The sequence below is a fragment of the Alexandromys fortis genome, unplaced genomic scaffold, assembly GCF_014885135.2.
Source record: "Alexandromys fortis isolate MF-2015 unplaced genomic scaffold, M_Fortis_MF-2015_v1.1 scaffold_0, whole genome shotgun sequence".
Lineage (NCBI taxonomy): Eukaryota > Metazoa > Chordata > Mammalia > Rodentia > Cricetidae > Alexandromys > Alexandromys fortis.
The window spans coordinates 35,850,982-35,869,213 of NW_026067949.1; the positions used below are offsets into that span (position 1 = coordinate 35,850,982).

General features: G+C 36.2%; 1 protein-coding gene across 6 annotated transcripts in view; it reads left to right on the forward strand.

Moving 5' to 3' along the window:
• Positions 1 to 18,232, forward strand: part of Adgrl3 (adhesion G protein-coupled receptor L3) — a 734,036-nt gene that overhangs the window by 566,244 nt on the left and 149,560 nt on the right. For 5 of the 6 annotated variants that reach the window (XM_050149593.1, XM_050149588.1, XM_050149591.1 and 2 more), the window contains 2 exons: positions 8,650 to 8,835; positions 11,659 to 11,697. In XM_050149593.1, coding sequence (XP_050005550.1) covers positions 8,650 to 8,835; positions 11,659 to 11,697 — 225 coding nt within the window. The remainder of the gene's footprint in view (positions 1 to 8,649; positions 8,836 to 11,658; positions 11,698 to 18,232) is intronic. The other variant, XM_050149590.1, reaches the window with a different exon arrangement.

Sequence of the window (18,232 nt, forward strand, 5' to 3'; positions counted from 1 at the left end):
ATGTACTTCCTCTAAGCCAGGCATTTATCTTTATATTAAGTTTATTATTAACCACATTTCTATCATACCATACAGATACAAACATTGAAGAGGCACTGCCCATCAAGCACGCAATTTTTTGTTTCAAGCAAAAGTTTTAAGCGTACATGTATATGGATTTTTTTCCCCCTCTGGAAATAATAAAATAATATAGAAAATTGTACCTCTGGAATCCTCAGCCACTTGTTGAATGTTGTGTAACCTAGTCATCAGTGCTAAAAGTACACACATGTGTGACGGGATCTTCAGACTCAAATTTGGGCCTGTTCAGGTGCAATATGTTGAACACTTTTATTATTAATGCGCTCTGGGGCTTCGAATTGATTTTATTACAAACAGAGACCAGATGTGTGTTTATGCCAAAAGGGCTATGGAATGGATCCTTATTACAGCAATTTATGTGGATTTATGCACTCCTAAAATGGAGAGTCCTTCTAAGGCACATTAGCTATCTTGTGGAATTTCTGACTTTTTTTTTCCCCCTGAAAATATTCCAAATGCTGGCCTTCCTAAAAGCCTGCCTGTGCCATTTACTCTTTTCTGTATTTGTTTTTAACCAGGCTTATCCTCAATAATATTCTGCATAATAATCCATAAATACCTACCCAGTAGATGATTTCGCAAATGAGCTGTAACTATCTGGGCACCATCGATCAAGGAAGAACTGTGGTTTTACTGACTCCGTGATGCTCTTCCATATGCATCTCCATGCTTGTTGCTATTCATAATGACGCTTCTCCAATTTCAGCACTGTTCCTGCCACAGCTTTTATGTCCTTTGATTTTACTACAATGTAGCTCAGACCCCAGGGCAAATAACTCTCCCTGGATGTGACCAGACTAAGCGATCAGCAGCCTATCTTTTTACATTAGCAACTTTTTTTAAAAGAAAAAAAGTTCCCTAGATACTTAGCCCAGGGGTTAATATAAATTCAATAATAATTCACCTGGAAAGCTGAGTGTTTTCATGATAATTTCTGAATATGGTTGGGCTATTTCATTGCAGAAATTACCGGGTGACTTGAACTGATAATGATAGTTAATTCCCTTCTTTCCTCTGCAGCCCGGCTAATCTTAGGACAAAAGAGATAATTCCTTTTAAAGACCAGACAGCTGTTGCCCATTTGATTCATGGAGGAGATGTTTTGTTTTATAATAAATAGGTCTTGTTCATCCAGAGCGTTTCTGTTTAATCCCGATGGGTCTGTGGAGTTAGGATAGATTATAATTACATTCAAATTAAAGAATTTAGTCAACTGGAATTTATAACGATTTAAATTTATAAAGTTCTCAGAAGAATCTTTGCATTCTCTCCATTAGCTGTCCACAGTGGAGGCTCAGGGAGACTGCTTCAGAGTGCCCACTCTATCTTTCTTTGCTTATACATGTGCTGGCTAGCCTGTGACTCACCGTTCTCAGTTTCCCAGCCACATGCAATCACTAGCAGGTGCTCTTCAGTGTGTCCACCCCTTCTTTCTGGTTGTATCTGTTAGATCTGATGCTCAGAAGATGACTATTGCCAGGATTGAATTCTTTTCCCTCTTGCTGACTCCCCTTACATGTGCCTTCCCCATTCCTCCTTATCCCTTCTTTTGACCTTACCCATACATAGCATCTCCTTTGTGCTGACTGCATGCCCCCTATATTCTTCTGCCATTTGCTTTTGTTTTCCTGCTGGATTAGAAGGAAGAATAATTTTTTAAAGATATTCTATTGTCCGCCCCCATCTCCCTGAAACAGAGTAGTTGTCCATGTGTTCAGAAAGTTTGGAGTGAAAGGTTCCGTGAAGCACGATGCCCCTCGGTTTTACCTTGTTTGACTATCATAATAAAACTCATAGACTCGATGGTGTATGAGTAACCGATGTTATTTTCTATTGTCTTAGAGGCTGGGAAGTCTAACATAGGTTGACTGTGGATTCAGGCTCGGGTAAGGGCCATGTTTTTGGCTTAAGCAGGTGTTTAATACCGCTTCCCATAAGAATTCCCATTCCATCTATGAAGGCTTTGATCTCAAGGCCCAGTTCCTCCCACCAAAGTCACACCTTCTTACCACATTGGTTTCATCTTATACAATTTAATTTTCAATGTTTACATACGGTCAGTAATAGCCCTTCCCGCTTGGTTTTATAGCGCTGCTAAGGTACACCTGGGGACTGGAATGGAAAGAACACTGGCCTAAGGATTTAAAAAAAAAAAGGTTTATTTATTTATTTATTATGTATACAGTAGTCTGTCTCCATGTATGCCTGCAGGCCAGAAGAGGACACCAGATATCATTACAAATGGTTTTGAGTCATCATGTGGTGGCTGGGAATTGAACACAGGATCTCTGGAAGAGCAACCAGTGCTCTTAACCACTGAGCCCCCTCTCCAGCCACCTGTCCAGGAAAATTTTATAGCTGAACTCTAGTGGAAAAGAATTTTTCTTCATCTGAAAAATAGAATAGATCCTTAATTTGAATAGCAACGTTTGCTTGATATTTATTAGCACTATTATAGATGACAGTTGTGCAATTAAAAAAAACTAAGAAGCTTTAGTGGAGCAAAGTTATCTCTATTTAAAAATGAGTTATGCTATTCTCCCACCAGTCAGAATAGAAGGAAGAAAAGAGACAATGAATACTGGTGGTTAGGACTTGCAAATGAATCGGGTTGCTTATCTCCTGATGAAGCTATAGAGTAAATAGAGTATACAGAGAATGGATTGTATTTCATCAGAGAGAATGTGCTACAAACTCATGAAGGTATTTGCTTCATGAGCAAACTAGCTAGAATGGTTTCATAATAATTATATTTAATTTTAAAAGTACATCTTGTACAGAAAAGGGGAATAAATTATACCCAGAGGATCTTCATTCCAGTGAGGGAGAGGTATCTAAAGTAGGAGGAGAAAACAAACCTCATGAACATGAGGGATGACTGGAAATATGGATAAATGGATGGATGAAGAAGTAAAGGAAAACAAATATGTAGACATTTAGATGTTTATAGACAGATATATCTTCTAATTGACTCAAAAGTATTTTTCTTTATTGAAAAGAAATATGCTAGATCAGAGTTCAGCTTATTGAAATATATATGACAGCACATCATATTTTCTTACCCACTTTGATGATGTCTTTAAAATTATCTCTGGCATCACCTTGGACTATGTATTGAACTCAGCATTTCAAAAACAGAATCTACACTTCCTGCTTTGCATACCTTTCGAGTATGCTTCATTGTATCACCTCTCCAGTCTATTTCCAGTTCAGTCTGTGATATGATGGTTTTGAACGGCTTTTACATTATGTACACACCGAGTGAGGTGTGCTCCCCACTCCCTGGCCTGGTCCAACAATGGTGTGAAAAAAATCTGGCTGAATTGTCAGAGATAGTGCTTTCATTTTTTTCACAACAAGTTCACATCTCTCTTATTTTGTCTGTACGTAAGCTACTTCAAATCTCAAAGATGATTTAAGTTTTTAATTATATATATATATATATATATATATATATATATATATATATTTTTGCTTTTGTCAAAGTTTGAAAGGGTATAGTGTATCAGCATAGTATCTACAATGCTAAATGACAGCAGCCGGGCTCCTCTCTACTGAATAAGTCCTATGTATAATCCTACCACATCGATACAGGCATTAATTTACTAATCCTTATAAAACTCGTGAAATTTCTCAGTCTTTATATATGTATTTATAAGAAGTAACTTTAGTAATATTTAATGGGAAAAAAAAAGTTAGAGGCATTTTAAGGAGGCCTTTAAGCTAGAAATAGGTTTATTTTAAACATGCCTCTGCAGAAAAGACTTAAAGCAGATTAAAACGTGTTTGCATTTTAATGCAGAATTAATGCGCAAGCAAAGTGAGAAAAATAAGGTTGTCACATAGCTTTTCTGAAGCCAGTGGAGAGATTGTGAGTCGAGAAGGTCATCAGGAAAACACGGTCATGAAACTGCATTCAGACTGTGAGGGCTGTGAGAAAATCCAGTCAGTGGTGCTACCACCAAATTACGTAAAGCAGAACCTGGCATCCTTAGTGTCCACTCCACAGGAAGTAGGTAGGAGGCCTGGACGGTGTACTTGGAAATCCCTCTTTCCCCACAACCCCAAACCTGGCTCATTTCTCTCTCTTTTGATTCTGCTAATGCACTAATGCATCACGTGAGTTCTCATTCAAATGCAAATCTGGATAGCAGTGCCTTCCGATTTCTCTCACCGTTTTCATAAACAGGGTCTCTTTCTTCTACTCCCAATTCACTTCTCCAGCTGCCTAAACCTGAGCTGCCGTAGCTAGGTGTGGTTAGCCTTGAGCTTCATGCTCCCCCCTCCTACTGACTGTCCCCTCTGCCTGGAATCCCTGCCTCTGTTTCTACTCTCTTCTTTCCCATGACATTTCAAATTAAACTTGCCTCAGAGAAGCATTTCATAAATTAAACAAAAAGTACCCTCACACATTCTAGGTAAAATTCTTACTAACAATTCTACTTCACAGGGCTTCTGTATTCCATTAAATAAACTAAGTATGTGCAGAGATATGTTTTTCATAACTTACTGCTGCTAGGATCTCATCTTTTTCATTACCGTATTCACAGACTTTAACATGGTACAGACATTCAAGCATGGGGCAATGGGTGAAGTTCAGTGGGAGAGTAAGGGTTGACGCTTCATTGAGGCTTGTGATTCAGTCCTACACCCATTAAATAATGCAAGTGTTCATTAAAGAGCAACTGTACATTCAGGTTAAATGATCTATTGTTCAAATGATTTATTCATGCAAGAAAAACGAAATGTAGATAGATCTATATATAGATAGGTATGTAGATAGATAGATAGATAGATAGATAGATAGATAGATAGATAGATAGATAGAGGCCTATCTATATATATCATCCATCTGTCCTCTATCATCTATCTATCTATCTATCTATCTATCTATCTATCTATCTATCTATCTATCTATCAATATATGTAGGTAGATAAATAAATCTGTATATAGATAGGTAGATAGATTCATAGAGGATAGTTAGATAGATAGACAATGGATACATAGAAGACAAATGGATAGATAGATACATGCATGCATGCATACATAGAGAATGGATAGATAGGTAGATAGATAGATAGATAGATAGATAGATAGATAGATAGATAGATAGATAGAGGATGGATAGTTGCAGTCAGATAAACTGATAGAGTTAGACATACTTTTTTACCTAAAAATAAAATATAGCCTTAAGTATTCATGCACATATGCAATTTATACATCAGAAATTTTTACCAGCCCTCGCTCCAAGATTCCAGATTCCAAGATTCCAGAAGGTCAATCTTGGAAACCAAACAACACCCTAGAGAAAGTATCATAAATAACGACTCCATAAGTGACCCAAGAATAGTAAAGAAGAAAGTGCTCATCAATCAACTTTTCAGCTAAGGACAGTATGGATGGTGATCAGGGGATATTTTTAGTCAGCTTCCATTACTGTGATAAAAACTGACAAAAACCAACCTAAAAGAGAAAAGACTTATACGGGCCCATGGGTTAAGAGGTCTCTGCCCACAGTACTGATCCCATTTCTTTGATCCCAAGATAAGGTTGACCATCATGGAAGCAGGAGTATATGGCAGAGGAGATGCCTGCCTTGCTCCCAGTAGCCAAGAAGCAAAGGAAGAAAGGATGCCAGGACAGGATATACCCTTCCTGGGTGCACTTCTAGTGGCTTGCTTCCTCTACCCATACCTTACCTCCTAGTTCTATCACCTCCAAATTGTGCCACAAAATTACAAGTTCAGTGTCAACTTCCATTGGCCTATGCACATTATATCTGCTAGTCTCGCGGTCTGAGGACCTGAAAGCATGGTGTGGACTACAGTCTAATGTTGTAGACAACTTATTTCAGCTTCAGTGTGCTTTTCTACATGAATGAAACAAAGAAAACAATCATCCAAGGAAGGTGTTTGAGTTCAGAAAAACATGTAAATGAATGTCAGTAAGCACATACTAAATATTAACATAGCATCTACTTCCCAGAACTCCTTCCCTCCTTCCCTCCTGCACCCTTCTTTGAAGTCTTACTTAAAGTCCTACAATCAAATTCCTTTCTATACTTACCCATTGTCTGTGAAATTCATTCTCTTGGCTTGCCTGACAAAGTAGTCCACAGCCACTGGTTTGGAGTGGCAGGACTAGCTTTTAATTTGTGCAGGACCTTTGAACTCAAGACTACAGGCACACGACAAGACAGAATCTGCCGCTTTCAAGGACCTATTGCTTTTTTCTGTGCCACTAGCACCTAACAGGTCACAATTGATTACTAATCTATTAATATTGAAATTTCTTTCTTCTTTGCTTACATTCTCATTTCCTGTATGTCTCCATTTTCTCTTCCCCTCCTGAATCTCTTTTTCTTTCTTTCTGTATTGGCATTAAGTCCAGGTCTAACTGAGCTATTTACCCAGCCCACTGAATTTTAGATTTTGTTGATTCATTATATTGTAGCATTTCATTTTACATCATTAATAAAAAAAAATCTCAGATTGGTCACTTTGTTGCTGTTTAAATGTAATTTCATAAAGTACTGGTAGGCTATGAATGGTATTTTGGTATATAAAAAAATTTGTTGCATAGTTATCCTTCAAATCTGTAGTGTAGATCATTTGATCTTACAGGTATTTTAAATATAAAGATCCTAAAGAAATTTTTGAACCCATTACATTATAATTGATATGCTCCGTTTTTGTTTGCTTAATTTTACTTTAATAATTTCTGCAAAATAATGATTTTATTTTAACAATAACTTTACTAACAGTTTTATATAATGTGAATATATTTTTGTGAAATTAAAATATTACCAATAATAATTTTTCTTTTATTTCTGAATTTTCAAGCTTTGGTCCACACATTTAAGTGTATTAATATAGATAAATATATAAACACAGATATATATGTACATATTTGAAATATTTTCTAAGTAGTATAATTCTAGCAGTGTATTTTAAAGAAATATCAACACCGTTAATCTCCTTCATACTTTTAAACTGTTGAAATTGTACATTTATAATTGAGCGAGTCTGTATTATCATAACCTCTACTGTTTTTGGGCACAAGCCTGATTGGATGTCTCTGAATGTTTAGTTTTGACATCAGGAGATTATTTCTTATATCCAACAGCAATAAGACTTAGCATCAAGAGTTTACCCTGTGTAGGAGCTATGTAATTATTCAACAGCAATAAGACTTAGCATCAAGAGTTTACCCTGTGTAGGAGCTATGTAATTATAAACTCTTCGCCAGAGTTATGGGAGTGATAGTCATTTCCATAACCTTGCTAGTGCTTGCTATTATTGCATTTAATTTTTGAATTAGGTTTTTTATGCACATATGTATATGTTTGTGATTATACATTGTGTAGATGTTCTGATCACTGCAATTTACTTATTAGTTTTTTTTTTTTTTATATCAGTTTGTTTTTAAGTGTTTGGGCCTGCTGAGAACACGAAGCATCCCATAGTGAACCCTTCTTCACTTGCTATTCTAATGAGTTTGTGTCTTCCTTAATTATCACTAGGAAACAATTTACAAAAAGAAAATTCCTATCTGTTTGTTTATTATAGTCTATACTGGCCATCTTACAAGAACATGAGAGGATAAGAAAACTAACCCATAAATAATGATCTACATATGTTTAATTGACAATGGAGCAGGTAATAGTTTAGAAAGATGAACATAAGACACTCTCTGGAAAGTGGAATCTAAAGAAGAGTTTTTCATTACATTCTTCCTTATGAAAGTGTGCTGTAGTATTGTTTCAGAAACTCAAATTATTATTTAAATTTAATTCTAAGAATTTAAAATGATAATGAACATTATGAACTGGGAAGTGGTACTTATTTACTTCGTAAAGATATATTTCACATCATTCTTATGAATGAAGTTATGTCTGTATTTTCTTGTATCAAGGCTGCCAAGTATATTCGGGAGGTCATGGAATATTGTCTTTAGTTCCCTTAACATCTTTAACAATTGGTTATGTTTTGAAGAATATATTTAAAAATCAATGTGTTTCAGAAAGGAAAATTACCGGGAGTTCGGGAGTAATTTGCTACACAATATATTGGGAGAAAACGTCTTAGTTTGGTAGGAGGAAAGCAGGAATTTCACCAAGAGTAAATTTCACAGAACTTTGAAACCCGTGAGTTCCCTTAGTCCATTAATTGCTCATCTTGGCACAGTGAGAAGCATGGGCAGCTTCTTGAGAATATAGAGTAGGGACCTACAAGAACCTCTCACCAAAGTCCAACTTAGAGACTGGCAGAGAAAATTGTGGGACACACCTCAGACTTAACCACCCACACGACTAACTTAGGAGAGAAATAATCTTTCGGAGAAAGTATCCTCAAAAAGCCTTCTTGAACACATGATTTGAAAGTCAGGCTTCAGAGAAAAGGCTGAGAGTTATCAGGAAACTTTATAGAGTGCTGTGGATTGAGGATGGAATTTAAAAAGTGTTTCTTGACTCAGTAACTCTAATTGACAATGCACAAACAATTGCTAAAGGAGACCAATGGAAAAAAATATATAAATGCATTTTTCCTTTCCATTTAAAATTATAGTTAAAGTCTGGAGAGACAGCTGCCAATATTGCTAGAGAGCTGGCAGAACAGACCAGAAATCATTTGAATGCTGGGGACATCACCTATTCAGTCCGCGCCATGGACCAGCTGGTTGGCCTCCTGGATGTACAGCTCCGGAATTTGACCCCAGGCGGGAAAGACAGTGCAGCGCGCAGCTTGAACAAGGTGAGAACCTCAGCTGTGTCTGTCTTTCAGTTTTAAGACAGTTTTGAGACATTTGTGTTGTTTTTTTTTTTCTTTCTTCTGGCAAGTTGTATGATTAAAAAAAAACACACCAATACTTATATTTAATTGACTTTACTATTTTAATTATGACCTTAGTTGACTTTTAATTTAGGGAAATATATGCCAGTCTTTTGTATTTCTAGTTCTACTTTTGGTATTACTTTCTCAGTTTTTTTATGCTAAATAATAGCAAAATTAGTGTAGATGAATGCAACTGGTTATTGTTTCCTACAAATTCCTCTCTCAAAATAATTGACAGTGTAAATAGTTTTTAATCAGGAGGTGGAAATCTAGGAAACATTAACAAATCCATTAGATTTTTTTCTCATATTTTTTAATAAGATAATTTTACCTACTTAGTATTTCTTTTAAAAACTGGTAGGGCAAGAAACTGAATTAAAATATACATTTCATTTTAATTTGTAAATGACTCAGATATTTGAATCTTTACCCATCAGATTTTAACTTTAAATAAACAAATTTAAATATGTTTCATTTCAAGAAATATACTTTATGACTTTTTTCGTACTTTAATAAACATTTTATGTGCATAAATATCTTGTATAATTGTAAGCACAAAGTATATGCTGCATATTTATAAAGAATATCAGTTATCTATATACATATGTATATATAACTAAATATTACATGGTAGACTAATATCATGATGTCAGATGGTTAGCATCAAATGTAGATACTCACAAATGGAATAGCTGAATTCTGTGCCCTGGACTGTTAACATCATCTTTCCAACCTGGAAAATAAAAAATTTTGACAGTGGAAGACTAATGCTCCTCTAAGAAATTCATTTTTAAAATATTTCCCTTTAGACTGGAAATTTAAAAAGTCATAAATTTGTCTTTTACTGGTTTTAGTTCTCTGTTTTTGGTGGGCTAAGATTGCCGCTCATTAAAATGGAAAAAATGTTTTTATATAATAATCATTCAACATTAAAAAGCCAGATTTTTTTTTCTGGCAGATAGCTCTTGCTTCAGTTTCTTTGGTAAGCAAATGTAATTTTCGTCTTTATTTATTAAGATATAATGTATTAGGTTTCTTTGTCATGCTGAGTAAGAAGGAGTTATTTCTTTTTTTCTCTTGTGTCCTGAAACAATCACATCCGAGTCTCTGATGGCATATTCGGCAGCTGCCTATATGCTGTGGCATGCTGTGACTTTAATGCATTATTACCCTCGCTGACTTGATGCTACTAATGAACATGGCTGCCAGCTATTCTTATAATAATGGGCTGGGAGTACTGATTTCTATTAATGTTACATATCCATAACATGACTTCTTATTGCAATACTTTGTATCTTTATTTAAAAGTGGTGTTGATGTCTGGGACTATCAGGTAAAGCTGGCAATTAATGTCACATTCTAACTGGCTACAGCTAATCAGCTTGCCTAGACTGAATATCAAATAACTACATAATAGGCAAATTTCCATTCCTGGGGCTTTTTAATGCTCTCTTTTGTTTCCCATTTGGCGCTCTCCAATTGTTTATATAATGCACTTGGTCATATGTTAATTTGCATGAAGGGGTGGGGAGATGGGAGGGCAAAGGTTCCTCATGTGCTTTGCTGGCTTGCTCTCATTTCCTGTGGTTCCTACTTTCCCCAAAGCAGTTACAGCCCATCAGATTTGCAAAGTCAACTAGGTACAAATCAATTGCACTCCACATTGAAATTCTGGAGAGCTGAGCCCTACATAATTGTGATGTGAGTCAGTGATCTGAATGACAGAATTGGTGATTCACTTGCTCTCACTCCTGACTTCATTCTTCAGCAAAGTTACTGCTCCCTCATTGAAGAAAGCCTGCATTAGGGTTGCTACAGTATTAGCCAGCTACACAAAGAGTGTTAGATTAAGTACTTCCTAAAACTGGATAAACTCTATTTTGCATTTCAAGGCTAATAACCAAGGGAACTGAAAAACCCAGGAGAAAATATGAAACCCCAGAGTTTGATTTATCAAAATTTGGGTCACTCATTTAAACAGCATGAATGAATGGTTATTGATTATTCATTTTAGCATCAGGAGAAAATGTTTGGGGCCTGAATACCACTTCTGTCAACAAAAACAAATTAAATCAAGCTTCTTACCCCACTAGTTTCTAAAATGTTTTCTATTTTGGCCAAGACTGTCAAATCCAGTTCTTTAAGAAATAAAAGAAGCAACAAGTCAGGAAATGAATCACATTCTTGTAATCTCCAGTTATCTGACTCATTATTTGTCCCATAGGGGTAAATATAGTCACAGGGAATGGACATGTCTATCTTGCTTATAGTAGGATTTTGAAGGTATGAATGAACGCATAATATAAACACACAATCGACCATCTAGGCTGTCTTGAAAACCAAACATAATCTCTCTTTAAAATAATGGGTTCCAAACTTTTTGCATAGTTGACTTACCATCTTATGTCTCCACTAGCGGCTCATAAATGAATAACTAACCAGAAGTGCCCTGGACCATTTCACATGAATGTCTATTGATCTGTACTAATTTCTACTAAATGTGTTCAAAGGTTTCTTTCTGTCAACAGTTTCCACGGTCTTGTTTTTAGGTGGGCTGCTCAGAAAAAAAGTTTTTTTTTTTTTTTTGTCTGCCATATTGCTGCAGCATAGCCTTCGTTTTCTTCTGTAAAAGTAGCGATTAAAAAAGTAAGGTGCTTATGTGGATGTTTTCTTTTATTTTTCTTCTGTCACTAACTTGTTTTTTTCTATTCTGTGTTTAATCTGCTGTCTTAATGGATTCAGCTTCAGAAAAGAGAGCGCTCTTGCAGAGCCTATGTCCAGGTACTTTCTGTGTTTTTATAAATGTGTTAAGTTGTTGAATTGTCTCTGTTGGCAATCGCATGTATGGGCGTCTGAGGGAAAAACGATAATGTGCTATATTGAACTAAAGGAACTTCAGGGAGGGCATGCAGGGTGGGAATGGAAAGAGAGTACGTGTTAAAAAGAAAGCTGATGGTGCCAAGTTCTGTCAAGCATGAGAAACAGACTAGAGAGAAGGTGCAGCTTGAGGCGCGGAACATTTTCATCTAAGAGCTGAGTTTGATATAACATATAAATCCCTGTTTTTTCACAGAGTCGCTATATAGATTTTATTCATACACTGAATTGTTAGTTCATTCGGAATTATCAGTCAGAGTCATTTAAGACAAGACACAATATCGGCTATTTGAAATAATCTTAGTTCTTTTTCAAAGTGGAACTCAGGATTCCAGAAGGACTATCACCACGTTACTCTCATTGAGATGATATGTAAATATAATTTACTTAAAATGCAAATTAATATTCCTCACAACACTGTTCTTATGGTCTTGGGATTTAGTGTAAAAGAGAACGGTTCTCAGCAAGCTGAGTGTCTTCCTGGGTTGTGTTCTATCAGGTGTTTTGTGTAGGGAGGCTACTATCTATCTATCTATCTATCTATCTATCTATCTATCTATCTATCTATCTATTCATCTATCTATCTATCTATTCCAAGACAGTGCTGATTGTCCTGCAGTTTACTTTGTAGACTAGGTTGGCCTCAAACCCACAGAGATCCATCTACCTCCCTCCAGAATGCTGGGATTAAAGGTGTGTGTCACCACGCCTGGTTTTTAGTTTATGCCTGTCAGCTTCATGTTCTCTGTGTGCAAATCACAGCATTCTATTGATGCAAATCCATTTATGTTTAGAGAAAAATGACGTCAGGAGCCAAGTTAGTGTTTGTGAGGTACCAAATAAAAATTTTAACAGTTTATCCACTTTTTCATATAATATGGCAACATTGAGTTTGTCTCTTCATACTTTTAATGGCTTTACTCGTTATAAATATTAGATATCTGTCTGTTCACTTGTATTTCTCCAAAGATCTGAATACTCACATATACTAACTTTATGGGTAATATAAAACTGGGATATTGAATTAATAATTAGAAAACTAATTTGCTGAAATCATGTCAAAAGAAACTTAGGGGAGATGATTTTAGGGGAGAATCATTCAGGTTTTAAAATACAGAAGAGGTAGACATTTTAATGAATGAGTGTGACATCTGTCTCTTCTTAGTCATTTATTTAATTGGACCACAATTATTTTTCCTTGCCCCATTTTAAAAATACACAAAATCCATCATTTCCTCCAAAGTGCGAACAAATAAAAAAATTACAATCTCTGCCAAAGGGTTTTAGCATAAATTAGATAATATTGAATAGTTAAACTTCTGTTCCTCTTTCTTTAGTTGGTATCATATTGGAAAAATATCAAGTGTACTTTGAGGAAATGAGATATTTTCCATGTCTTCTCAGTCACTCAAGGATACATTGCAAGTGTTATCCATAGTCCAGTTAATTTTCTGGATACAAATTTAACCTTCATGTTTCCCTCTATAAGGTGGGAAACATTTTTGTTTGTTTGTTTGTCTTACCTATCTCTTGCCTAATAGAAAAGCCCTTTTTAACAAAAATTTGACAGCATGGCATAAGAAATAGCAGAATAATTTAGTAAAGATAAACTCTATGTGGCATGGAAACCTTTGAAAAAGAAAACCCAGAGAGGCAGAGAAACCTATGTGTTTTTCTGCGTAGGCGTGAAGAGGAGCGGGTCAGTTGAGGAGTGTGCTTGGACAGAGGGAATGTGGATGCAACCTCAGTAAACTGAGGACATAGCATTGCCTGTTCTCTCAGACTTTCGACATTTCTGGGCCTTTGATTCTCTTTTTTGAAGATAGGCAACTGTCTTTCAAATGAAGATATACAATCTGCTTCAGAAAAAAAAGGTCATGAAATTTTTCTTTCAGTTTTGTGACTTCCTTGGCAGAAGTTTGGTGGAAAAAGTACAAGTAGCTTTCCACCTCTGGTGATGTCCCGAATGCCATGGTACCATATTAGAGTGTAGGGCATTCTTGTCTCCAGTTTGATTAATTTCAAGCTTGAATTGCTTTTTAAAGGAAAACACAGAATAGAAATAAATTGTCATCCCGTCTTATAAATTGCATTTTGAGTCTGAAGGCATTAGGATGGGGAAATAACAGCATTGTGTGGGAATCATTTGAAAGAAAAAAAACTAATTTGACATTGACTACTAGGGAGATTATCTTTCTTATTTGCATTGCCTTTATGAAATAAGGAATTTCTGTGAATAAGAAAATATTAAGGCTTATTGTCTAAGGTTTTAGTAAAACATCATTTAGGGGAGCACACTATGATAGGTAGGGAAGGACGTCCATCCCAGAAAGGTGGGGAGCATAGCATGTTGTAGCCCTGCCAGGATTGTTTTCAGTTGTAATCTATGCTATCCTCTTAATGGTGCTTTCAGGATAATAAGCCTTCCAGTATTTAAATCTCCGAAATGCATGGTCATTCAAACATGAATCTCCAATGAAAAATTAATAGCACAGTTTATTCAACAGCTGGCTTCCTAGTGTTATAATTGACTAGCTGCGAATAAATGTCTCAGGTATTGACTAAATATCTGACTCGACACAATACAAACAGAAGCTACGGGTGATGCAGAAATGCTCTGCTCAATAATACAAGCACTCCTTCTGATCATGTTAGTGTAGACTGCAATTCCGTGAAGCTCTGTGGTCAAAGGTGCTGGAAAAACACCCATGACCGACTCGTGAAGAGCAGTTTTATCTTTCCCATTGTTTATAGGCTTAGATCATACATGGGGCCCTCTCTGAGACAGGTGCCTGATGTACTTGAAAAGCTTTTGGCATTCATTCTGACATGATTGCTTATCATTATGGGTTCCTATAAAATGTGGCCTTTCCTTTCACAGCAGACAAGATTCCTCCAGGGATGAGTTTTGCTACCTGAATCCATTTACCTTCCGTTCATCATTTTATGAGCGGGAGTCGATTTTATGAATTTTAAAAATCCATGTTTTATGGTTTTTTTTATATTTTACACCTTTTGTTCTATGACAAAAGCAAAAGCACCTACAAAATCAGACCTACCAGCTATCAGTCATAAATGGCCTATATGTGAACGGTTTAACCTGGGGTGGGTTTTAAAATAATACATGAATCCCAGTAATAGTACATTTGCAATCTAAGGTTTTTAAAACAAAGGAAATTTACTTTTTATGTATTTATTTATCTGTGACTTTTATTATAATAAATCTTTATTGATTACTGAAATATAAAAATTATATTTATTATAGTAAAAGGACATTAATTTATCCTGAGCATATTATTGTTTGAAGTTTGGCCTGGTGATGCCGGCCTGAACCCCTATTGTTTATGGAATTCAGGTTGGAGAATATCCGGAGCCTCTGAGTGACTTCAATACTAGCCTGGGTAGTTTAGTGAGACCTTGTCTCAAAATAACAAGGAAAAAGGCTGCGATATAGCTAGTAATAAAGCATTGTTTTTATTATGAAGGGAATTGTAAATTTTGTAACAGGGGAGTCCAGCCTGCCTTAGAAACATAATAAAACAACTATTAGATTGGAATGTTACCAGAAGGGCCTTAAGATGAGGGGGCTCGAGAGAGGCAAAAGGAGCAGAAAAGACTGGCCAAGGTCACAGAACTAACACCGACAGTGTCAGTACTGCTCTCTGGATGCATACCCTGTTTTCTTCCATGGCAAGGTGACAATAACAATGATTTCTTATTATGAATAAGAATATTTGGGCTGGAGAGATGGCTCAGAGGTTAAGAACAAGGGACCTGGGTTTGATCCCCAGCATGTACATGGCAGTTCACAGCTGCCTGTAGTTCCAGTATGAGAGGACCCAATGCCCTCTTCTGAGCTATTCAAACAGTGAATGAATGTATTCCACGGACATACGTGCAGGCAAAACACCATAATAGAAAATAAGTAAAGAATAAGAACCTTTACCGCGTCAGCTATGTGGATACTGTGCAGAACACTGTGTGTTCTCTGTTATTTATGTTTTACCCCAAAGACGGTCTCCCTGTGTAAAACAGGATGGTCTTCACCCGAGATCCTCCTGTCTCATGTTCATGCATCCTAAGATCACAGGCATGAGAGAAATTTTCTTACATTCTTACTTAATATTTATAAGAATTTTGTTACAATTCTTTTTTATTTTATTTTTTAAATATTTATTTATTATGTATACAATATTCTGTCTGTGTATATGTCTGCAAGGCAGACCTCATTACAGATGGTTGTGAGCCACCATGTGGTTGCCGGGAATTGAACTCAGTACCTTTGGAAGACCAGGCAATGGTCTTAACCACTGAGCCATCTCTCCAGACCCTTGTGTTACAATTCTTATAATTCATTGTGTGCAAAGTGAAAATGGAGATCCACAAAGCATTAGTTGATCTCCAAAAGATCATGGAGATCAGTGACTGAAGGGATGTGGAAACACGAAGCTATTTTAAGCTTGGTTTATGTTCATTGGTGGTGTGTGTGTGTGTGTATTATATTCCAGAGATAGAACAGAGTAAAGCAATCCCCTTTCTTTTTCTCCCACATGTACAAGAACACACAACACGTACACATATCCCGTGGCTGTGTCATTATTACTTTGTACTATTATATTAAGTTCGTACACAGACAGAATTTGATTTTGAGGTTTGTTCATTTTCAAAGAGGACCTTAATATAAAAATGGAATTTTAAGAAAAGAAAAAGCGGTTAAAGGAGCTGTCAGAATGATGCTCCACATTGTGTTTCTGTCCGTCTTTCCAGTGTGTGTGAACTTCAGACTTCATAACTCTGATCATGGATGAGATACTTCAGCATTTGGTGATGTGATCCATGAACCAGCAAAAGACCATATGCTTCCACAGAGATTAGTGTGATTTTAACAAGAATTTGGAAATACAGTATAAATAAATAAATATAAACAAATAGCTTAAGAACAAGTGCCAGACAGGCGGTGGTGGCACATGCCTTTAATCTCAGCACTTGGGAGGCAGAGCCAAGTGGATCTCTGTGAGTTTAAGGCCAGCCTAGTATACAACAGCTAGTTCCAGAACAGACTCCAAAGCTAGAGAGAAACGCTGTCTTGAAAGACCAAAAAAGAAAAAGAAAAGAAAAGAAAAGAACAGTATCTTTATGTGTCATGAATGTACACAAGATTTTGTTTACATTGTCAACTTTAAATCACTACCCTTCAATTAATAATGTTTGCTAACATTGTTCTCTTCTTCAGAAGGAACTAGTATGAATTACAGCTGTTTTTGTCATTTCATTTTTCTGCTTTAAAGGAAGAACACTTTCTTAGTTAATAAATATGCTTTGTTCTCTTTTCATTGCTGTTCTTCGTGTCTCAGAGGTAGTACGTTCTCCTTCATGTAGCCATGCTTTGCTTATAGAGCAATAAAAGTGCACTTCATAGAGACTTCAGTCACTATCAAGACCCAGTGTTCCACTGAAGGTTGCCAAGTAATGAGATGATGTTCTTCAGCCTGAGTAGTAAGGACTGGATGGTGTGGGCATCCAAGAATAGACAGTCACTTTGATGGGCGTATTTGTGCTGGATGCTGAGGTCATCATTCAAATTTTTAATACTTTAAAACATTGAAAAACAAAACTTGGTGAAAAAGTGAAGTGCCAGGGAAAGAAGACTTAAAATAACAGAAAGTTTTTGAGAGATCCAGCAGCTTGAAGGATGATGTCACCATTTATTGAAATGTTCTATTTGTGATTAGTACAAGTAGAGGACCTGCCATGAGACATGTTAAGTTTTGAGTTTAATAGATATGGAATACACATGACATAAGCTTGGAATTTAGTTTAATGAGATTATCATTTCCTACTGTTAACTAATAATATTTCAAGTCACTGTACTAGGTAAAATCAAGAGTGATTTTCTTCTAAAGACCAAAGCCTGGATTTTGGCAGTCCTAAATGGTATGCCTGAGCAGCCATCCTCAACATGCCAGCTAAGGAGACAATTTTTAGTGAAAAGCAGAGATGATTCATTTATGGTGGTCACATCTGAATGAGGAACAAATCAAGTCACCGGTGACTATCAAATCCACTTGCTTCAGCTTGAGTTTTAAGATTAAATAAAGTATAAGAAATGTGGATAAGTAAATGGTCCCTGTCAGCTTCTGTCCCCATGCATCTCTGACCCATAATCACTTGTGTTTCCTGCAAGGCTCTCTGATAAATTCTCAGAATTCTTTCTCTAATGGTTCACATCTGGGATTCTACCTTTCCTCACCTCACCTGGATTCTCGAGGAAATTTTCATTTCTTAGGGTCTTCAATAGCCTGAGAGCACAAGTATTTCTCTTTAGAATAGCTTCTCCCTTGAAAGATTAATTACATAATTACAGAATGACAAGAAAAGAATCTGGCCCTAAGTCCCAACTTCCTACTCTATACGAAGTCAAAGAGTGGGAGACACTCTG